Here is a 25,119-nt window from a genome sequence, read left to right as displayed (position 1 = left end):
AAACAGTAGTTTATCCACTCGCCATCTGTGCATATCGGAGATTCAGCAACGTTACCACTGTGACAACTGGTTGAATATGAAACACACAAACACACATATTCTAACGTCTTTTACTTTGTACCAACTAATAGTTTGGCTTCAGCAACTTGTTAATTAAGCTATTTGTTTTTCTTCTGTTTTATTCTTGACTAAAAGCATACATGTTTTGTTATACCTTTTGCGAAAGTGTTTCTTGGCTAATTGGGCTTCACACATCCTACACTTCAAGTCAAAATTATGTTGTTATTACTATAACATATGAAAACATTTTCTGTTTTAGCCGTGTGTTCAGCATTTCTTGCCACGCATTTCCTCTGTCATTCTATATTTACACATATTGTTGTAGACACAGAACACACATGAAATGTATGTATTTCAAATCACGATATTTCATTACCAGGCTATTAGTGCAGTGATAAGGAGCTTCTTAGTGTATGTAAGAAAATTTTCAGGAGGTCAAGACAACGAAAAAAATCATAAACATCAGGGATTCTAGTGTTAATAGCCCTGTTTTTAAAGATTCGGCCCTCTGAATTGATTCTTTTCTTCATTATATGGCAGCGAAACGGAAATGAGATGTGAAGCAAACCAAGAGATGACCAGCTAAATCGGGGCTTCATACTCCATCCAGTTTCTTAATAGGCATACTTGTCTTATCTGAACAAACTTCGGAGTAGAAGTAATAGCATTACTAGGTGTATAAAGTACTGTGAAATTCCTACTTGTTCTCATGCTCAACTTCCCCCCACAAAAGCAGATCCTATCTGTGCAGAATGCCTTCATACTGCAATCATGCCTCTTAAAAGAGAGCCTTGTCCGTATCAAAATACCCAAATACTTAACTAGCAAGTAAAACAACCCCAGTACTTGCATCCAAAAAATGTCAGCAGTGTGTTAATAAGAACCTAAACCAATGGTGTGTAAATTTAAGCGCTCATTCCAATAAATGGTGCTTAAAGCATGAAGGAAAAAGAAATGAAGGTTGCTGTTTTGTCAAACTGCATGTATCGATTGCCATACATAAACTCTTAACTGTCCACGGCTTGATTTGAAAAACAACAAACTGTATGACAATGAACTGTTATCCGAAGACCTTGTGTTGTAACTTACTGAAAAACCCAAATGGAAATGATTAATGAGCAAAACAAAAAAAAGTAAAATTCAGCTACATGCCAGCTAGAGTTGAATTTATTTTGCATTTAGAATTCCTTAAAAGGCGCTAATGATTATAACTGAAGCTGCCTATCAAGAATGGAGAGATATAGATATTATTTCAATATGAAAAAGAAACATTTGGGAAAAAGTAGCTTACTGACAAAGTAATGTACTGTTGAGCACTGTCCTATTAAAAAAGGATACAAGTCAATGAAACAGCTTTTTTAAAATGCAGTTATTTATGAATTAAATATTGGTTTAATTAAATGGTTAGAAATATAGTAAACCCAGTGGTGGTATCTACTCAAATGACTGTACTGGATACATTTCTGGTGTTTTATTTCCACATGTGGATAATGTGAATAAGTGCATTAGATTGTTTGAGCTTGTTGTACATCAACAATCAAATATCACAATCACTTTAACATAACACTTTCTCAAATATTAGTGTTACTATTGACTGGTTGAATGCTGTCTTATTCTGCAAAAGTTTGGTAGAACAGGAAACTATAAAGAAAATCCTACCAATTAATAGAAATTAATAATACCCTTATTTGAAAACCATATTTACTGCACTTATATACAGTATGTACTTTCACATGTATTTATTATGTCTATTATAGGTACACATACACCACAGCAATTTACAGAAGCTTATTAACCTTAACAGCACATTTTTGAGCTGTAATAAATTAGCCTGAAAAAAATAAAAACAAATAGTGGGAGAACATAGACACTGAGCTATGAACTAAATAAAGATTTCTGAGGGTTTCTAAGATAGCAGCACTAACGACTTTTTTGTTTTGAATGCATTCAAACTAACACATTAAAAGATAAATAGCAACCAAATATGTGCAAATGGAACATTTTTCAACATGTCAAAATTCAGAAAATACTAAAGAACATGTCATAACCATTTCTCTCAAAATATAAAGGAAGGAAATTAAGTCTTAAATCTGCAACCCATCTTAGTCTGAATTTTAGGTACATGGTTCAGAGACCATCACCATAAAGTCCCTCCTAAAATGTTTTAGCTCTCCATCTGTGAATAACAGAACAATATTGTCCATGCTGAATAAATATGTAAAATTAGCAGTTTTCTACAATGGATTCAGGCAGCTACAGCCATCATAAGACCAGAAACTTGGAGAACACTGAGAGAAACAGAATATCAGTTTGATGTCTGCAGAGCTGCAAATAGTGCTTACATTGTGACATTCTCTCACTTCCAGTTTTTCAGGGAAACATTTATATGATTTAATTTAGCATTTACTAGGCTATATACACAGAAACCTCAGAGTCCAAGGTTTAATTTTCTGCAAAGTCATTGCCTGTGTGGTGTTTGTTTACCTATTCACCCCATGTCAGGTCAGGCTTGTGTTTAGACTGAATATTCTGTAATCCATACAAATTCAAAATATAGGTTTAGGTAAACTGTAAATAGGCATTATGAACACTTATACTGTAATCCTAAACTAGCTTAGTAAATACTCCCTGAAATCATACAGAATATTAGACCTGGATGAATATGGGACAATGAATTCTAATTTAAATAAAACTGAACTCTTGTCTATTGGAAGGCAAAATAACATATTGCATATAATTAATGTTTTTACTCTTTAACAAGACAGTGTAGACAAAAAAGCAAACAGAATGCTGCTTTTAACCAGCAATGTGTCTTTTTGCCCAAGATGGTTATTCTCTTGCACCTATTACTGCCAAGAGAGGCTCCAACTTCCAAAAAGTATTAATATTAATTTAGATATATTTTTCCTTTTTTAAATTTACAAAGATTTCCAAGAAACTACTGAAAAAGTGTATGTTTTTTAATTTACATTTGTCAAATTATGAAATGTAATATTCTTTTTCCTGCTTATTTCTTTTCAGGAAACTACTGTTCTGTCTGTGACACTCATAGATGACTGGATGATTTTAATGCTGATGAAATAACATCACCACTGCTAATGGGCACAGGATAAAGACCAAGAAAATGTAAAAAATGGCTGATTTCTAACAGGGGATTTCAGAAACTTTGAGAAATTGAAGAAAGAGTAAGTTTTCAGGTGCAAGTTCAACTTTGACACATAAAATAAAGACAGTTATGCATGTACAACATGACTACAAACTGAAACAAAAATATTTATACATTAGTTTCATCATTCACTCTTATCTGCACAGGAGAAAAAGAGAAGCTAACATAAGAACACTTTTATTTAATGTATGTTAGAATTCTTTCTAGACAGCAAGGAGTTATAGCATAAAGGACTGCATCTTACACAACATGTTTTGAATGTTTGTTAATAATTACTTTGGTATTCTACCTTAAAATCAGTTTTTTTTTAAACTCAAAACATATAGAGGACTGTGAGATTTTATTTTGTTTAACTAAACCAGCAAGGCAAAATGACACACTCTCTTCTTTATTGATAAATAAAAATACCAGGTAGTTTTTTAGTATTTGGACATTATTTAATAAAATGCAATAAAACACAAAACACATTTAACGACATGAGTTCCACTAGTGGGTCAAAACTGACCATGCTTGAACTATAAAGATTGTGCTAAATGACAGCGTACATCTCTGTCAAGAACAACTGAAAAGTAACCATATTCTGAAAGAAAACACTTGTACCAAGAAGTATGGAGATTTAATCAATCATACTACTGAAGGCTGAATAAATTGAGATAAGTAAATATAATGACATACACAGCACTACATTTTAATACTTTAATAATGCATGTTGCTCTCAATGTCAAGGGCATAGCTCATCATAATTATAAAGTAAAATTACTTTCTCTCTCCCTCTCTAGTGAGGTTTCACCACAAAGGAAACATTTAGGTCAAAAGTTTCCATTGATTTGTAAATTTACATTTGCTCTCCTCCAGTCTGTAATCAGGAGAACGATTTCCAAATGACCATAATTATATTGAGAACAGACAATGGGTCTGCAATGAGGAGTGTTTGATTCCATTACCAGTCCTGTTCCAATATGTTCTCAGTGCAGATTCCTCCCGATTTGTAACAGTACTCTTAATTGACGGTAAAGCATTTTGTGATAATGCCTACTATAATAGGTGGTACACAAAGTAAAATAAAGAATAACTATCAGACATTCTTAAGAGAAAAAGTTTCAAAAAGAATTACAGATATGCTACTATTACTTTCTCTGAAGGACAAAAGAAGACAACATGTAAAATATTGTTTGATAAATTTCTTTTTAATTGCTCATTAATGACTAGATGTACAAATTAATATTAGAAGAAAAAATATATGTTTCTGATCTCTTATTGTTGTGGGAATTACTCTACTCCAACAGCTGTGTAATTAATAAGAATTTTTCTTAGGCAAGACATATACAAAATCACCTTGAATTTTGATTTCATACACTATTACAATATGGTAAGAAACTATAGCTCATTAAAGAGGAAATTTTTCTGTAAAGGAAATTGTTGACTCATATATATTTTTGGTTAAACAATTTTATTTTGATCCCCTTTAGGATCTGATTTTTTTAGTGACAAATTTGTTACATGCATCAAAAAACATCAAATAGAAAAAATCTGTGGCATAAATGATTCACTGCTTATATAAATGGTCAAGAAGGTAATGGGTTTGTAAATTAAGCAATGATGCAGATATGAAAAACTACACAGATCTTAATTGCCACAGAGACATCAGTATGTAAATAAAAAACTGAGTTGTTAACAATGAGTAAATGTAGGAACAATAAAAAAATGACTACATTTGGAGTTGTCCTCATGAACTATGCTGAGTGCAGACTTTTATACATATATTTATTTGTTTAATTTTGCACCAGTACGTAACATTGCATGCACATTGATGACAAACTTAAACAGTCTCACTAGTAGAAAACTACATTTGGCAACCCAAGACATATTGCAGAAAGCCAATAAAAATAATCTTCTAAAATAAAAATACATTATTCAACAATGTTTGCAGTTTCTGAACACTAAATGTTTGTATATTTATATATTTAAGCAATATTAAATTATCTTACATTCATTCACCGCAAATGGAATAACAATAATCAAAGATAGGCAAACAAATATTTTAGATTTTACGACCTGTTACAGCTAAAGAAGGAAACAAAATGCCAGTGACATTAAAACCACAAGAATCCTTGTATGACATTTAAGGGAGAAAAAAACATGCTGTCTTTAACTTAGTACCTTATTTTTGGATCAACAAAATATATACAACTGTTTATAAATTTCTCTTTTCTTTTAACTTAATCTTTGAAATATAACTTAATCTTTGAAATATAACTAAATAGTAAGATTTAACAGTTGAATGAACCCATCATAGTCTGATAAAACGCCTGTAGCATTTTTTAAACATGAAAAATATTTCCAAATCCTAGTGTATTGGAAAATATCAACAGGCTGCTGCAATTTATGAAGTTGTAGGTTGAATGTTGTAAAAGACATTTTAATATTTTCTGATAAAGGAAAGGCTACAGTATTAATGTTGTTAGAAATAACTACAGCCATTAGCACCAGTGACCACTCTATTCTACTACATAGACAGGACAATTATTTTGGGGCATCTCAGGCACTGTTCTTGCATGGCTTAGTTTATATTAATGAAATTGATTTTAATATGTAGATAAATGTTTTGACAGTACAATATCCTTAGTACTTACTTTAGGAGTTACTGTAGATATGCTGTCCCACAGGGCTCAGTTCCTATAACTTTACTGTTTTCATTTTACATTCATTTGCTAAGATATGCCATCTGTTAAGAACTGTTACTGACATTGCTTTGCTCTGTTTTGATCTCAGTATCCTACTGTGAAACTTAGAGTGACTGCTCTACTTTCAAGCTGTTTTTGTGATCATGGGAAGAACACTAGAGATACTGGGAGCCTTGGAATCCAATGATAAACCCCAGTATCAAAGGATTACTAGACGTCCCAGAACAAACTTCTTTAATACAGTGGAATCCCAAAAAGGGTGTGTGTGGCCTGTTGACCTAAGCCTCCAGAACTGCGACTGTGTCTAACTTTGTCTATGACTTTCGGTTGTAATTGAACATTGACCCCCTAAAGGTTTACAAGGATGCTGTTATTTGAAGCTTTTCTGTTCCTCTATTTTGTCAACTAACCATAACTCTACAAAAATATTAATGGTCTTTCATTGTTATGATTCATTTATGTTAATCAGAATTAAAATATGTTAGTTTTACAGGGTAAATTCTGATCCTACTTTTAGTGTAGAGAGCAATATAAAAAATACATTTTAAAAAATGCATAAAAGGATTTTCATCTTTTATTGGCTTGTGGCTCAAAAAAATCCAGTGCATCCACAGGGTTAGTGCTCTTTTAGCAAAATCATTTTCATGGGAATTTCCATATTTTACAGGTGAATGTACTCTTAAATATATGTGAACACACAGGCTGTCTAATTCCCTAGGTATTTTATGTAGCTTGTATCGAAATATCACAAAAAAGCCAGTAATGTAAACATAATGAGAAATAACATTTGAATAATTAATTTATCAGTTTAAAAAAAATGTAAGGGACTATTTCTCTAATTCAATTCCCATCAGTAACAAACTAAGTCAGGACAATTTAGTGGCTTTTTGGTTAAAATATCTCTTTATGTAATGCTAACCTAACATGCTTAACAATGGTAAATTAAATACAGTATATATTTTTAAAAAAATCTTTTTTTCTTTCCCTCAATGTATCCTATAGTTAAAACCAAGAATATCCATGCTGTTCCCCATGACATATGCTCTTAACATAAATTTGCAGCAGATAATACTGCACAAAGTTAGAAATGAAAGATTTCAACCTTTAAAAAAATAATAAATGGCCCATAAAATAATGACTTCTTAACTGAAGTAATCGGAAAAACTGGGTTACTCCTGCTACCAACCAAGTTGACCCTCTTCACCCCCTCAGGCACCCGTCCTACACTCTCCTTCGGGCTGTTCATCCTGGCTGCCTGCCTCCAACATCTCACACTTGCTTACACACCATTTACCACCTCCATCATTACTCCATCTTGTTTCAACCTCATTTTAACTGCTCCCACTCATTTCTTTTTATCCTTTCCCCTTATTTCCATGCAGGTTCCTATCATCCTACCCTGATTAGGTATGAGTGTGATAAGTTGCCACCTTTGAGGTATGAATGTGGCTTTCAATTGACGCTCGCTTTCACATGTGTATGCCTAAGCAGTCAGGCACCCCACCCAACCCTGGAGTGAAGCGAGCTCACATATCTCACATCAATTACAAGCCTGTATGTTCTCAAACGCAGTAATTTATTTAAAATTTGCCCAGCACCACAAATCACTTGTCACACTGCATCAAGGTTGGCTAAAGCTGAAAACAAGAATTTATTTTATTTACATGTGTGGTAGTTGAGAATAATGCTCAGCTGCAACAAAATTCTACCTTTTGTGACAGCTTTTACAGTAAACTGTATTTGCTGCATCAGTTTTTATGTGATCTTAGAACTTCATCCACACAAAATGAAGGCAAGATTAAAAGAGCATTTTCCAGCCACACATTAGTAATGTCCAGTTTACAGAGTAGCAGATTCCTCTGTCAGTTTTAAGATTTTGACGTAATCAAAGATTATGCATTTAGGTAAACATGTGGAATGATATACAAAGCAAAATTAGATTTCCAATGGCTTATTTATGCTAAAATGAGGAATTTCACTTTCCAATTATGCTTTGCCCCTTTTGACAAAATGATGCTTCAAAACAGAGGAAACCGAAAGCTTAGAAAAATAATATAAGGTAAATGCAAATACAATCGAAAACATTCATCAGTATGAAATTTGGGAATTTAGAATCTTCCCAAAACACACAGCTACTTGGATCACAATCATAAAACAAGTCACCTTCAAAGCCCTCTACTCCCAAGGTCCCATGGTCTGAGTATTCCAAACAGCTTTGGCCTAATTCCACCTTCTCAATTTCCCTCTCCAGCTGTCTCCGCATCCTACTGACTATTTAAAATTTACTATTTATAATACTTATCTTACCAAAAAAAAATTAAGGAATGTTTATGAAATCCTGTTCTCTACACACCCCTAAATATAAAATATATATTGTTTCAAAATATTCTATATAATACATTTTTGTGATTCAGAAAAATGGTAACGAATGAGACAATTTAATTTAACTTACTTTTTTGATGCTTGTTATCTGCTCTAGTGTCAGAGCCTGCAGTTCTTCATTTTCATTTTCTACTAACAGCTTCAGAGCAAGGAGTAGCAGCTGGTACTGGTTCAAAAGCAACAAAGCTATCTGCCTGATGTTCTGAACAGAAAAATAAATTCATTAGTAAAAAGGGCAAACTTCAAAGTGATCTACTATACTATGAATGGTATTCAAAAATCACACATTTAAAGGATAAGTTTGGAATTTTTAAAATTGAAATAATTTTTTCACAATTGTGGCATACATTCATTTAACATTGAAAGTTATATTCTTAAGCAAGGTACTATTTGCAAATACAATAAAAATGTGTCTCACTCAGTGACTTACAATGGCAATCTATTTGGCACCGTAAGGAACATGAAACAAAAGGCCGCTGAAAAAGTGTGTATGTATATCACCATAAAAAACACATATAAAAAAAGCTGTTTCAGTTTTTAAAGGAAACGGATGCTTGAAATACATTTTAAAACTTTTATTTCAAATTTTCTCTGCTGGTGCATGGACTATCAATGTACTGTAAGCCACTGGGGTAAACACAGTTTTTTTTTTTGTTTTCATTTACAATAATGCTTCATTCAAGAACACATATACAGTTTGAGTGGTTAAATCTCTATCAAATTGCAATTGCAACTGCACCATTTACCAGATGAACTACAGGAAAATGTTGCTATGCATGGAAATGAGGAAATGAAGAGAAGAAGACAGAATTTTGTTTTTTAAATTTAGACTCATCAAAATCTGAATAATCAAGCCATAATTTTTAAAAGTGACACTCACTCAGAAATATTTCCTTACAAAAAATGTGACTTTTTTCTTACAAAAAATGGGTAAATGGATGCTTACTTATTTTGCCTCCTCCAAATTTCAAAACAATACCAAACAACAAAATCTGAATTTTAAGGGTGCATTTTTATATAAGATGTTAGTTTCAGAAAATGGATGGACAAATGTTTGGACTGAATATTCGTGTGATCTCTTTAAGATAAAACAGCCAATTACAAGAGGTGCCCACTCTCTTATCATTATTTAAGCAGACAGTGTGTTCAGGAAAAGATATTTGTACTCCCTCAACTCAACTTACAAAAACAAATTACATTCTTTAATAACAGTTTATACACATGAACCTAGGGTGTTTTTCTTGACCTTTATGGCCATCAGGTGGTCACCCCACATCCCCATGTTCATATACAATTTCATTTTTGGTAGATTCATACAAGTACTTCCAAGAAAGAAAATTAGTAAAAGTAATTTGGTAAAACAGGTTACAGCTGATCTTTGCTACAACATGTATAAAACATTAATGCATTTAAAATGTCAAGAGGTAGTCTACTGCTACTACAGAAATAGACTAATAATACATAACATTATCTATCCTGCCTCATCCAGTTTAGCAGTGGACACATTTAATTTATTTTGCTTAATGTAAAAAATATATGTCATAGTTGAATAGGAAAATTCGTCTCACTGTAATGAATGTACATGGGTTCACTGCAATGACCTTAGGCTACCATGAGGTAGCACAGCTCATTCCAATGAGACAGATATTCCCATTCACTTATGACATTCACATTAGAACCAGAAAAAAGATAGCTATATATATTAAGAGGCAACATGATAGGAAATGGTACAATTTGAATTAAGATTTAGTTGAGGCATTGATTAGTTCAAATAATCCCCTTGAATATCTCACATGCTCAAATGTTTAGCAATCTCAGCATCTAGTAATCTTTGCATGGGGTGTTCAGTTAAGACTGCTGACTTGCATAGAACAATTTACTGATTAAAGCATGACTCCACAGATGCTTTGTGAAAGCCTTATAGTGGAAATGTATTAAGCTAGGATTCTCTTTCACCAATCTATATACTGTAACATGACCTCTATCCTTAAACTGAAATAACCATAACAGAAACTTCAAAAAATAAATGTTTACATTTTTTTATGCATAATATATGTCTTCACACACCATCAATATAAATTACTAGATGCGTCACATACTGTATTAATATGGCACCTAATCTAGATCCTTGTCCAACTACAACAGTGACTGGAATCCCCTTTACTACTGTAAATATGAAATATTACCATGTATTTATATCACCACCCATCATTAACCAAATAAAAAATATTAATATCTAAATATTGTAACAGCTTCACTGCTGGCTAGTCCTGAGTCAAGCAGGTGCCATACCGCAACATTATCTGGATGGCGTAATTTTCTGTGCACCTACAGTAGTTGATGAGCATTGATGGAAGCATCCAAATTTTCCATTGATGTCTGAATGAATAAAAGCATGGGTGTTGAAAGCTGAGATGTATTGTGTCCACATTAGATCATCAGAGACTATAGCTCCAAGAAATGTATAGCTTCCCACCATCTACACTGATCTAATGCAGATTGATGTATGGTTTACTTCCTGCTTTCTGAAGTCTATAACAAGTTCCTTGGCTTGGCTGACACTAAGGGAGAGTTTACTGTAGTGGAATAATTATGTCACAAGGCAAATATTTTTTCTGCAAGTTGACTTATTGCTCTTGGTCATCAGACCTACAATGGTGTCATCAACAGCAAATGTAAATAGTGTATTTAGAGCTGTGTTTGGCCAAGTAATGGGTAAACATGAAATTGAATGTTACCCAGACCTCCTTGGAGAAGTCATAGCGATAAGGAAGAGGAATTTTAGAGGGTAATCAAAACCCTAGAATTTGTTACTGGGGTAACCCTTCAAGTAATTCAGTTAGAATTTCAAAGGCTGCTTCTTGCCAGTAGCACACTGAGCTTGTAGTAATAGGGGTGAGTGGGTGGGGGAAAGGCTTGCTAACAAAGTGGAAGTAATGTCAGAGACTGACAGAAAGTATAAGAAGGAGAGAGCGTTTTAAAGCTACAGGTGCGGTGTGTTGAACAACCTACAGTCTCTAAACACACACATCTTTGGTAAGTGGCTAGAAAATCTGGACACCTGGATAAAAGCAGAGGCCTTATTGTGAAACAAAAGGGAAATGGTTGATTGCTTTTTTTGTTGCTTCTTCCTGATTAACTACCATCAACACTAAACCAAATTGGTGAAATTGTGGGCCTTCGGAGGTATGTTATCAATATGGACTACACCAACATCCTTAGCACAGGCTTTGAACCTTGAATTTCTTTGTTGTTTCATATGTTGCTAGGACTCTAGGTCATATTGTCTTGGCCCCATTGGCAATCTATCCATATCTGCCTTTTCTTCATTTTATGTTCCTTTTAGTTTTTAATTGCTTCTCCTTTAAAATTAAGATTAGGCAAAAAAGGAATTTTAATTCTCAGGTGATGATGCTAATTATAGAATAGTCACCCCTAAGGGTACATAAAAAATATGATTTGTCTCAGTTTTTTGCTGAGGTAGTGCCTTGCTATACTTGTCAAGTGTAAAGCTTATTGGTTATTTCGGGATATGCTGTCTGCTTTTTTTTGTCGTGGCCACTGGTTTGCTATTCAGGTTTTGAATTTTATGAGTTAGAGATTTTTTTCATCATGGCTTTGTTAAAGTTGGTCATTTTTTCCTTATTTGTTCTAAGTGTTTGTTTTTTGCTGGCTCTTAGGGTTTTTGGTCTTAGTTTATTTCATTAGAATTTCATAATCTTTCTTTCCTTTCTCAGTATTTAGCTACTTTTACAAATTCCCCTTTTTATGAATTTTTGGATATAAGATTTTTGAGGTTGGTTTTTTAATACTTTGGCCTTGCCTTATTGATACTGTTTTGCAAAACTCTTACAGCAAGCATGCATCCAAGTTGGTTCCCATTTATGAAACACTTCTTAGATTTATCCCAGCCCAAACTGACTACCTTGATATTCTCATTGCAATACTGGATACAGTGAATTATCATTTCAGAAGTCAACATTCTGGACAATGTACAGACCATGTACATGTTTAATTGTTAATGAAGAATGTATTCAGATGTCCAATAATTAATCCATATAGTGTCTGCTATCTTATACACTATAACAGTGGTACTCAACCCGAGGCTCTTCAAAGGCCAGTTGTGGTTCTTTGAAGTCCTTCTCTAGAAGAAAAAAAAATCTTTAAAAAATGTAAAAAAATAAATAAGTAAATTGTCAGCAGAATTTATTTCTTCTATTCCTTTGCTATGTAATATGCTGAGTTTATATTAACTCAAATTTCATATCTTTTTGTATCATCACTTGTCTTTTTTGTGTATGAAAACCTTTTACTACTGCAAGTTCTTTGGCATATTTGCTTGCAGCCACCACACTGTCGCAGCCCACCATGTGTCATTTGCTGGTAAGTTTTCATATTTTAAAAATGTATTCCTGCCTCAAAACCTGTTTTACTGGCTACACTAAGCTTGCTGCAGTAGTACTTGCACATTATCGTGTCTTCTTCTAGATTATATAAAAGCCAGTTAATGTCTAATAGCCAACTGGTCTGGAATTTTCACTTCTCCACCACATTCCTGCCTTTTGACTTGGAATGAGATTTACATATTTCATTTGCAGTTGATGTATTAGGCGATTCACCGCCACACTCTCACAGAGATTTTTATTTCCTTGGCAAGAACGTTTTCTGTTTTGTAAAGAAACACATGCTAACGTTACACATGAATACAAGCGTGTAATGCAGCACCACAATTCAGAAGAGTGACCAAGTCAAAAAAAAACAAAACAAATACAGCAAGTGAAAATCTGAATATTTACACAGTGCTAAGAAGGAACTTGGCCAATAAGGAATAACAGAAATCATTGTACGGCTTTCAGTCAATATTAATCTAATATTTCATGGAGAGAAAAAAGGGACGCACAGCGACTTTGATCAATGCATTCTAATAACTTGGTTTTTGAGAAGACTCTATCATGGGTGGGAAAGAAAGAGCTAGAGAGGAGGGATGGAACGGGATCTGTGTGAGTGTTTCAGATTATGAAAGAAAAACATAATTAATCCGAATTGAGTTTTTTTCTTTTTTGGCCTGATACCTATGCGGCTCTGTATCATTTTAATTTGCACACTTCAAATTATTATGTCCCCACCCCTCAACTGCCTGAAATACACAATCACAATTTACCTAGCATTTAGCAAAAATGGATAAAGAATGTAAGAGTTGCAAATATGTAGAGAAATACCGGCCATTTAAAGAGGACTAGGAGCTCAAGTTTTTCTTTGTGTTAAGCAGTACAGGAAAAATCATCTGTCTGCTTTGTGATTACATCATTTCGCAGTTTAAAAAATTCAATTTACAGCACCATCATGAAGCTAAACATCCAAAGTTCAGTACTGACTTTCCAAAGGGTAGACAGCTACGGGACGAAAAGCTGGTGAGGCTGAAACAGAACCAAACTGCTCAGAACGTCTTTCACACTAATAATAATGAAAGGATGACAGAGACATCCTATAAAATCATGCATGAACTGATGAAAAAGATGAAGCCATATACTGATGGAGAACTGGTGAAGGACTACATGCTTCTTGCCTGTTCAATGCTGTTTCGTGGCAAAAAAAGACCATGAATGAGAGGCATAAAAAAAAAAAAATCATAATCTATTGTGGCAAGGAGGGCATCACACATTTCAGAAAATATTGCAAATGTTCTCAAGGACAAACTGTCATCCTAAGAGCTTGTCAGCCTTGCAATGGATGAAAGCTTGAATATCAATGATATGCCACTATTGCTGATCTTCATCCTAGCAATCAACAGTGAGTTTGACAGAAGTACTGCTTGACATGGTCCCACTGAAAAATGGAACAACAGGTGTGAAGATCAAAATTGCCGTACTGGAAACACTGACAAAGCTTAATATTGGACCAGAAAAAAAATCACAGCATTCACCACAGATGGTACACCGCAAATACCTGGTAAGAGAACTGGGGCCATGGCTTTGGTGAAAGTTGCACTGAAAAATGAAGGAGTTACAATGAAAATTAATAAAATAAAAATATTAAAAAAAAAGAAAAATGAAGGAGTTGCTGAGGGCATTTTCTCATCCATGACATTTTCAGAAAAGCCTTGTTTGCAAAGATCAAGATTCTAAATGATGGGATGGCAAATGTAGTCAAAGTTGTTAATTAAACCAGGGCCCGTGTGAGAAACCACTTGAACTTTAAACTGCTATGTGAAGAGTTTGACACTCACTACAGAGATGTGGTATTGCACACTGAGATTAGATAGCTATCTAAAGGACTTAAGCTTGCACATTTCAAAGATCTGCTTGAACCAATGAAAGCCTTTATTATTGGACAAGGGGAGACTTCTGTTGCTTTCCTATGTGACATTACACAGTACTTGAACAAACTTAATCTCAAGATGCAGGGAAGAAACAAGACTGTGTATGAACTCTACACAGCTGTCAGAGAATTTTCTGACAAACTGCATGTACTCAAACATAGTATCCATAGTTCTGATTACTGGTTCTTCCCCACCATGCAGAAAGTGATGGCAATGCATGTAGATTCTGCCCCATCCTGTCAGTCACAGTTCTGTGATGTGCTAACAGTGCTCAAGCAAAACTACAGAACAAATCAAGATTCTGTGGCTTCAAGAACCAAGGCAATGTTTTTCTACTTGTGAAAAACCCATTCCTGATTGAAATCGATGAAATGAACCAAATAAGTAACCAGGTTGGACTTATGCAGCTTGAACTGGAGTTTGCTGAGTTAAAGGGCTCAGATGAACTTCAGCATCAGTTTCAGATGAAAGATAGGAGTAGAAAAAATTTGGCAGGGCATCTTCCAAACATCTCTAGACTTGCAAGACGCATCACCTCAATGTTTCCACTCACACACAAGAGTGAAGCAGCTTTCTCTACAAAAGTAAAATGCTGCAGCCTAAACAGATTGACTAAGAGGCCTTTTGGATTGCTGTTTCTAGTGCAGAGCTCAACTACAAATCCCTTGTGTGCAGCAGAAGGAGTGTCAGAAATTGCACTGAATGAAGTACAATGTTGCTCTTCTAATAACCCTTTCTAGTCTAAAATACTAATGTAGGCTACAGAAGAACTGAAGGTCTGTTTCCCTTTTCCTTCAGGGGGGGATAAAGGAGGCAGAAAGGGGAAAATCAAAGAGAAACTGTGCATTCATTAGCAATGTGCTATATGTTACCTGCTGTTTTGGACTATGAAAAATGATTAGCAATGTCCTGTTAGTTTCCTTCCTGCTGTTAGGGGCTGTGATGATCAGCAATGCTGTTATACTGTTATGGGCAATGTGCTGTTCGTTGCTGTTAACACAGACTTTGTGATCAATACTTGGAACTGATTTAATAATGATAATGTTGAAACACTGCCAGTAATATTGAAATTTGGGGATGCAGTGACAATAAATTATAGTTATTACATTGTGTTTTTCATCCCTAAAAAACAAACATTATCTGTATTCATATTCGGTTTCAGGGAGGAAAGGGGCGTTTTTGGATGGCGGCCCTTGCAAAAAACATTTTTTGTCAATGAGTCAGGCAAGGTTTTGTACCTCTGCACTATACATTTTTGATTCATTTTAACAATTTATTCTGTGTTGCCAATGTTTTCTATTTTAGTCAAGGCCGGCAAGACCTAGGGCAATTTTTGAGAGATTTCCAGCCATGATGGAATTCTGCAGCCCATCTCTTGATTGTAGCACATGTAGAGGAGTGTATCTAGAACATGTTGACTAGGCGAGAATGACTATTCAAAGGAACTGGCTTAAAAATTCAGTATCATTAGTGATTTTGCGGTCTTCAACATCCAGGTTAACTTGGTTGTTAAACACTATACTATAAATCATACATGGTAGAAATTTGTAATTCACATACTGTATTATAGTGCACAGGAGATAACCTATGGCCACTCAGAAAATCATAACTGTAGAATACACCTTTCAGGTTTATCATCTCCTGTTATAAATCATTTTCTTGAAAATAAGTTTGCCCTTAAGTCACATTTTCTCCAAACTGTTCCACATCCCAAAGACACACATTTAGATCAGTTATGATTTTAAACTGGCCATGTTCTAGGGAACATCTGATAAAACAATTAAGTAAAATTAATATAAAAAACAAACATTAATACACAAATTGATATCTAGTGAAACAAGTTAAAAGTTTAAGCTGTCTACAGTGTGTATTGCTGCATCTACATAAATTCCTTCTTCTGAATAGTCCAATAAAACATGAATGATAATGAAGATACTGTTCATGGCTTTGAGACCCAGTGCAAAATTTTCATTGAATTCTTTAAAAATAAGTAAACATATTAATAAATTTTATGGCAAAACATCAAACTTCAAACTCAATAGAATGGACTATATTATAATATATTATATACTAATATACTAACATTATAATTTACTTTTATAAATAAACAATTAATGACTAAGATAACACCATAAAGGTTTAATACAGAGTATCAACAGTGCACGAACAAACTAAAAAATATAGCTACCATAAGTATTTCAATAAACTAAAAAATGAACAGAATATAAAGTTTCTGTGAAGTTTTCATATAGACATGAAAGCAACAGATACAGTATATATCCTTGGTAGTCTTTAATCTCTAATGTAAAAGACATGGCAGTCACTAAACTACAAAAATAATTTGTTATACAGAGTGAAAGAATACTAATACAACTAAGCTTAATATTTTAAAGTGTGTGGAATAATGTAATTTGCGAATAATTAAGAAAAAAAAAAGTCATCTTACCTGTGCAGGTAATTTATGTTTTGTTTTATACAGAGAACGGCACATGCTCAAGACTTCATTACCCATGTGACTTCTTTGTTCAACTGAGCACTTGGACATCATTGCTGATGCTAGTTTAATCCACGGATTTTCAAGAATTTCATCCCTGGGAGAAAAAAAAATTAAAAGTAAAAATGTTGTACCTAGATCAATAAACTCTCTATAGCAGTTACACATTTTTGTTTTTTAAAAGGTCAGACATTTTTTCTGCATAATGTACACTTGCACCAAACTGCAATGCTCTACTTTTTTTACAACATGACACCTTTAATGATTTTGCACACAATTATGTACAAAAATATTCCTAGTCCATTTGAATGATGTAGTAACTTCATCTTATATTGATTTTGTAAGAGAAGATGAAAAGCAAACACAGATTAATGGGACATTAAATGAGACTTTGAGGAATTGAAATTTGAAAGGTTCCTAATTGAAGCTCTGTGAAAGCATCAGGTGAATGTAGCAAGCTGTCAAACATATTATGAATAAAAATCAATGAGCCACAAAAGTGAAAAGGCTGTAGGTCTAGTGGCATGTTCTTGATGTCTCAGCATGTATGATAAAGAATATGGAGTCAAACACTCATAGCCCTTTATTATTCAATGATAACAGGATTATCACAGTCATTTTAAACATGAAAGCAGCTAAAAAATGCTGACAACAATGACAAACATATAAGGTCTTGGAAAAAATTCCTGTAATAATGCAGGGTTCCTTCAGACTACAATATATTTTGTTGTTCTTTAACTCACATTTAACATGCTGTATGTTATTGACTGTTAAAATAAATAACATACTAACACAATGAATTTCATAGCAAAAAACTATAAAATGCAAGTTAAAAAACTTTCCATCTACTTGCTTAAATTATCCACAATATTAATTTCTTTTGGGTTTTAGAGATCCAGTCTATGTGATGGCACACTTATGCCACACTCCAAAATCAAAACATAATTATCCAGTCTTGTTCTAAAATTGCAAGTGTGCATGTGGTTGTTAAAAAGTTGCAGTCCCACCTTTTACACCTCTTTAAAACTTTTTCTATAAAGAGCAAATTTCTTTTAAAATAATTTACTAATGAACATGGATTAAAGTATTTGCATTACCAGTGAAGCTGTTATTTTGGTGTGAATTAGTAAATCCACAATGATTTATAAATTCTGTTTCAAGAAATGATCTCGTTCCCTTGTATTGTTTTTATTTAACACACAATACAGATTATTTGAGTCTTTTCTTTATGGTCAAAATATTCATTAAGACAGTAAAATTTAATGTACGTATTTGAAATTCTAAATTTCGCATTTATCAATTATCACAGTATTTGATTAGCTAGGGGACAGCAATAAGCACATGCAGTTGTAGTGATTGTGTCCCAAAGTGTTTTATGATTCAGCAGCAGCCACTTAAAATTGGTTCATACAAAGGTTTGGTGAAGATGAAAAAGAAGGCATACAGCCCAAATATATGGCAACAAGATACTTTCAAAAACATTTCTCAAAAAAAATAAATAAAATAAAATAAAAAAATAAGGCTTACTAAAATGGATAAGGATACTCCAAACTTTAGATGACAATAGCAAATACAATAGTATTTAATTCAACAAAAGAATATGGTGTGCACTTTATTATAATGGGAAAGGAAAAGCAACTTATTAAGTATTCTTTAAAACACTAACAACAAAATGTATTTATAAAGCTGATAGAATTTGTCTGTGATGCTACATAGCCCTCCCTTCAAAGTCACTGACATCAGCTACCATTTTCAATTTCTTGAAGTGGTGTGGTAGTCTTTGTTTCTGATGCAGTCTTGTGGTCGGTGACAAAAGCACATCAGCAGCAGTAATAATAATTAATAATAAAAAAAAAATTAAATATGCAGGCCACCTGTATTAACATATTTCTCGATTTGTAAAGGAGAAAAAAATAAACAGATTGTGTGTACCCTGATTTGATAGCGTGATGATCCTGTAAGCCACAGAGGACCTGCTCTTCTGGGGGAGTCTACAGGTGTTGACAGACTTTCTATTCTGAACATTGTGATATTAACTGTACCCTGTCACTGCCCATTTGACACCAATAATAAAACAAGCCCACTTTGACCTGCCTGCCTTCTGCCTGCTCTTTTACCCGGTTCACTATTCTCACCCTGTCGCTGTCTTACTAACTGATCCGTATTCTTCGTGATCCTTGTTTTTACAGCGAGTCATAAAAGCAGCCACGAAAAGAAGCTTAAACCCTTACAAGATAAACATGCTGGCACTGCACTCCACTATGTTATTATTAATATTTTTTACCCTTTTTCCCTCTTGTGGTTCCTCTGAAAATCACAAAGTGTTAATGACAATATTGTGTTCCTTTTGTAGCACTCAGCTGGTGTTCCTGTGCTACAGAAGTATTATAACATGTATTTAAATAGTTTCTCCATTACTGTTAGGATTTTTTTGCTGATGGTGTACATTATTATTATAGTAACCTCTGCACAACAAGAACAAAGTATTAAAAATAATGTATGTACAAACATACATGTATAATGCCCAGAATAGCTAACCTAAGTTCAAATTTATTTAAATATTTACTAATTTTAAATTAGAATATTCAGACCTTATTTTTGGCTAATTTGACAGCCCTAGTCTGGATATATAACGGTGCAAGTTCAAATATTAAGGAGTCAGGTATGTAGTAAAAACTCAACCTATCTTTAATATTATAGCCAAACAATTACTCAAGAAATCAAGCTCAGGTTTGGTAGAATTTCAATTCGGACTTTGCAAAAAACAACAAAAACACTATATTTTGACAATAGATGAGATTTTGCTGTAGCGAGAAACTTTTAAGTGCCGGGTCTTAGCTAACATTAAATAAAGCCGTGGACATCGCAACATCACACAAGAGACCGGCTCACGTGAACTGACTGAACGCAGCACGAGTGATCACTTCGATGAATCAAACCTGTTCAAAAAACACATTACACAATTGATAATGTAGGAAAAGAATATGAAGCGACCGACGCATACAGATTTATTCATGAGTGCAGGTACTTCGGAAACAAAGCACTGTGTAAACCTAAAGTTTAAATTAAGTTCATAGACCTACAAAAGGATGCCATTGATTTGAGGCAAGATTGCTTTTCTCCTGTACAACTATACGTTGCATTCTCAACAGTAAGCTTGCAGAGCTTGGTCATATTACAACCGGAGTGCTGAACTAACAACGTGGTATACAAAGAGAACTATAACAATCGTAATAAACGAACAATAAAACAGCGGAGAACCCGTGGATTAAATAAAAAGGCTGCTTCCTTGGCGAAGCAAGGAAAAAGGATGACCTTATATGGCGTTCGTTTATAAAACAGCGGAGAAGCTGTGTAAAGTCTGCTTCACAAAAAAACAGCAGAGTGCCTTATATGAGCAGGCAGTCAGCTAAAGAAGGGAATCAATAAATAACTATAATCGTAATAAACGAACAAAAAATAGCGGAGAATCCGCGGACTACATAAAGGAAATGGGTACCTGAACAGAAAAGTGAGTCTCAAATAGCTACACAATAACTATAACAATCGCAATAAACGAACAATAAAACAATACAGAACCGCTAAGAAAGGAGAAAGGACGGCCTTATATGGCGTTCGTTTATAAAACAGCGGAGAGGCTGTGTAAAGGCAGCTTCACAAAAAAACAGATCCTTAACAAATTGTTATTGGTATATTTTCCCTCAATTTAAAAAGGTTTTCTTTTCTTCTTAATAAAAATTTAAAAGCAGTACTTCGCCGCTGCGAAGCGCGGGGATTTGGCTATATATATTTTTATATATATATTATATATATATATATATATATATATATATATATATATATATATATATATGTAGATATGTATATATGTGTGTGTATGTATGTGTATATATATATATATATATATATGTATATGTATATATATGTATATGTAGATATATGTATATGTAGATATGTGTATATGTAGATATGTATATACTGTATATGTATATATATGTTTACATAACCTCTTTAACACACTACTTCTCCGCTGCGAAGCGCAGGTATTTTGCTAGTATATACACATTGTCTACTTTTATTTCTTTATTTATAATTGTAACTCTATCTTGTACTTCTCGTAAAGTAATTTAAGCTGCACTTGTGCAGGAAATGTGTTATAAAAATGTACTTTATTGTTGGTAGTTGTCTATCTATCTGTACAACACCAAAGATAAACCAAAAAACAATGTCTCAACATCATGATGTATTAAATCACTTACATTTCATCACTCTCCACAGGTGGCCAGGCTTGCAAAAGTAACACCAAGTGCTGGAATTCCACTTCACTGCTGCTTGAGTGTAAAAGCTCAGCAAATAACTTGCTTCGTTTCTCATTACTGTCAACATCACTGACGTTCAGCTGGAGGAAGAAGGTTCAAAAATAATAAGGTCAACAATTTGAAAAAGAAGCTGCAGTAAACAGATTTCCAGAACTCCTGGAACTGGACCTTTATCTTGCAGCCTAGGTATTTGTTAATATTCCCAAACAAGATTAATAAATGTCAAATTAAACTCTTTTTTGTATACATTTTATGAAGCAGTATTTTTTATTGTTAATCTTTTTACATTTAAATTTTATAAAAAGAAGAAAGTAACTGGTTCAGTATTGATTGACAATGAGTTTTTAATTATTTTTAAATATTCTCACTGAACCTTTGTGCGATAACTAGATTGGTAGAATTAACTATTCAAGGTAAGGATTTACAATATTAAAGGTACTTGTAAATGCAGTATTATATGATTTAAAAACTGTCTATGAAAAAGAACAGCCCTTTGTAAAATGAAAACATAATTGTCACAAATAATCTAATAACATGTTTACAACTGTGCCCTGTGATGGACTGGCACTTTGTTTGTGATTAGTTACTGCCTTGCACCCAGTACTACCAAGACTGGTACCAACTTCTTGTGACCCTGAACAGATAATTGGATCAGAAAATGGACACATGTATTGTGTTTAAAATTAGACTATTTTCTATTCCCTTTTTCTCTACAATCAAAACATCTGTTTCAGAAGATGCAATGTTGGCAGTAGTATTTTACAAATAAAAATAGAGCCTTTATTTATTTAAACATACCTATATATAAATGTATGCTTACCTTATATCTGAAAATGTGTAATGTAAACAACACCAACTTACTTGTGGTCATAATATTACTGTGAAAAAAACATGAAAGGAAATGATTGTACGGAGGCTTATGTATGTAATATGTAAAGAAAATTATGTATGTAATATGTGAAGCAAATTTGTACATTTAAATTGGCTCTTCAGAGTCGTGCTACATGAACAGCAAGCCACAACAGAAATACTTCTATAATTGAATTAGGTAATAAAAGAAAAAATAAAAATAAAAGTAACTTGCAACATTAGTAAATTACATCTAATGATGTGCCACCTCAGCTCTATTATCCAAAATACTGTGCTCACCTGAATTATTGGCCCCATTGTTAAAGAGGAGCAAAAAAGGCTTTGAAAATGACTCGACTTTGCATTCAAACTATGAAAGAAATCTAACCTTTCACTGAGGTAGAATTATTGAAATGAAAAAAATAATCACAAAAAATAACAGTATTGAATCATTTGCTATAATGCTGGGTGAGGTTGGAGAGCACATATAAAGTCCATTTCTCCACACAAGATCTCTTCAGATCTTTCTGAACCCTCAGGTCTCGCTTATGGATTCTCCTCTACAGCTCACCCCACATGTTTTCAGCAGAGTATAGGTCAGGGAATTTGGATGACCAATGTAAAACTTAAGTCTCTTCATATCTATCTATCTATCTATCTATCTATCTATCTATCTATCTATCTATCTATCTATCTATCTATCTATCTATCTATCTATCTATCTATCTATCTATCTATCTATCTATCTATCTATCTATCTATCTATCTATCTATCTATCTATCTATCTATCTATATGATGGAGTCCATGATGTCATGTTATTTAAACAAAATTCCTAAGGCCTTTGAAAGAAAAACTCCCCTACAACATCACATATCCAAGATCATGCTTCACAGTGGGAATTAGGTTAATTTCTGAATGACCTTGACTTCCTTTTCGGTCAAATGCAACCTCTGTTGTTTGTTCCAATAAATACCTATGTTGGTTTCATTTCACCATTGAAGCCAGAAAAAATGATGCTTCAGAGGGGGTATCAACACAGTTTGTTGCAACACTGCTTTCTGCTAACAAACAGAGGGTCTGTAATAATCAACAAAAGCTGGGACGACTATAGGAATTGTTAGTGTCAACTTTCGAGGCTTAATTAACTTCAGAAAATATGTACACTGTTAACCCATTGCTTGTTCCCTGAAAAAAAGTGATTTTTATAACACTTTATTTTTTCACAGTATTTTTTTAATTTTGTGTACCCTAAAGTTAAAAAAAAACTCTACCAGTTTAATGCTTACCTTTGCACCATTTCAGGTTATTCACTGGAGTTCTTTTGCCAACAATTCAACCAGTAGCATATTTAAGCTGCACAGACCTCTGCCATGTCCAGCACATGACAAATATATCTTCATTGCAGAATAGTTTTTGTACTTTCTGATGCAGCAACTTGTCAATTGTTAAAAGACACCCCACAAGGCAGCCCACGTCCCTGCACATACAATTTGAAGTGGTCATAGTTTTAAAGTTTCTACAGTATATCTGAAATGCATTAAAAATGATAAATTCTGTCCTCTCTGTGGTAAATTCATAATGTATGAAAGGGTCACACATTTTTCATTAAGTTCTACTCTAATGAAAAAGACTATACTGAATTATGAAACACTGAAGTAAGTATACTACTTTATTTAGATTTAAAATTCCATTGTTACTTGAAAATGTGTCTATTAATATAGTACCTTTCATAGTGAGATTGATCAAAAATATTCACACTGATACATACTGAAATCAATAAATCCAATATAACAGTTGATTTAATAAGCAAAAATAAGTGCTACTTCCCATGGGCTCACCACCTATGGGAGGGGCCAAGGAGGTCGGGTGCAGTGTGAGTTGGGTGGTGGCCGAAGGCGGGGACCTTGGCGGTCCGATCCTCGGCTACAGAAACTGGCTCTTGGGACGTGGAATGTCACCTCTCTGAAGGGGAAGGAGCCTGAGCTAGTGCGCGAAGTTGAGAGGTTCCGGCTAGCTATAGTCGGACTCACCTCGACGCACAGCTTGGACTCTGGAACCAATCTCCTTGAGAGGGGCTGGACTCTGTACCACTCTGGAGTTGCCCCCGGTGAGAGGCGCCGAGCAGGTGTGGGTATACTTATTGCCCCCCAACTTGGAGCCTGTACATTGGGGTTTACCCCGGTGGACGAGAGGGTAGCCTCCCTTCGCCTTCGGGTGGGGGGACGGGTCCTAACTGTTGTTTGTGCGTATGCACCGAACAGCAGTTCAGAGTACCCACCCTTTTTGGAGTCCCTGGAGGGGGTGCTAGAGGGCATACCTTCTGGGGACTCCCTCGTTCTGCTGGGAGACTTCAATGCTCACGTGGGCAATGACAGTGAGACCTGGAAGGGCGTGATTGGGAGGAATGGCCCCCCCGATCAGAACCCGAGTGGTGTTTTGTTATTGGACTTCTGTGCTCGTCACGGATTGTCCATAACGAACACCATGTTCAAGCATAGGGGTGTTCATATGTGCACTTGGCACCAGGACACCCTAGGCCTCAGTTCGATGATCGACTTTGTGCTCGTGTCGTCGGACTTGCGGCCACATGTCTTGGACACTCGGGTGAAGAGAGGGGCGGAGCTGTCAACTGATCACCACCTGGTGGTGAGTTGGCTTCGATGGTGGGGGAGGATGCCGGTCAGGCGTGGTAGGCCCAAACGTGTTGTGAGGGTCTGCTGGGAACGTCTGGCAGAGCCCCCTGTCAGAAGTAGCTTCAACTCCCACCTCCGGCAGAACTTCGACCACATCCCGAGGGAGGTGGGGGACATTGAGTCCGAATGGGCCATGTTCCGTGCCTCTATT

The 25,119-nt window shown here is 34.5% G+C and overlaps 1 protein-coding gene across 1 annotated transcript in view; it reads right to left on the bottom strand.

The window, feature by feature from the left end:
- Positions 1-25,119, bottom strand: part of nbas (NBAS subunit of NRZ tethering complex) — a 463,213-nt gene that overhangs the window by 34,356 nt on the left and 403,738 nt on the right. Inside the window, exons 49-51 of the mRNA XM_028796843.2 lie at positions 21,365-21,504; positions 17,058-17,202; positions 8,363-8,494 (exon numbers count right to left, since the gene is read on the bottom strand). Coding sequence (XP_028652676.1) covers positions 8,363-8,494; positions 17,058-17,202; positions 21,365-21,504 — 417 coding nt within the window. The remainder of the gene's footprint in view (positions 1-8,362; positions 8,495-17,057; positions 17,203-21,364; positions 21,505-25,119) is intronic.

The sequence above is a fragment of the Erpetoichthys calabaricus genome, chromosome 3, assembly GCF_900747795.2.
Source record: "Erpetoichthys calabaricus chromosome 3, fErpCal1.3, whole genome shotgun sequence".
Classification (NCBI taxonomy): domain Eukaryota; kingdom Metazoa; phylum Chordata; class Cladistia; order Polypteriformes; family Polypteridae; genus Erpetoichthys; species Erpetoichthys calabaricus.
The sequence above is the reverse complement of the archived record's forward strand: the minus strand, read 5'-3'. Positions and strand labels throughout refer to the sequence as shown.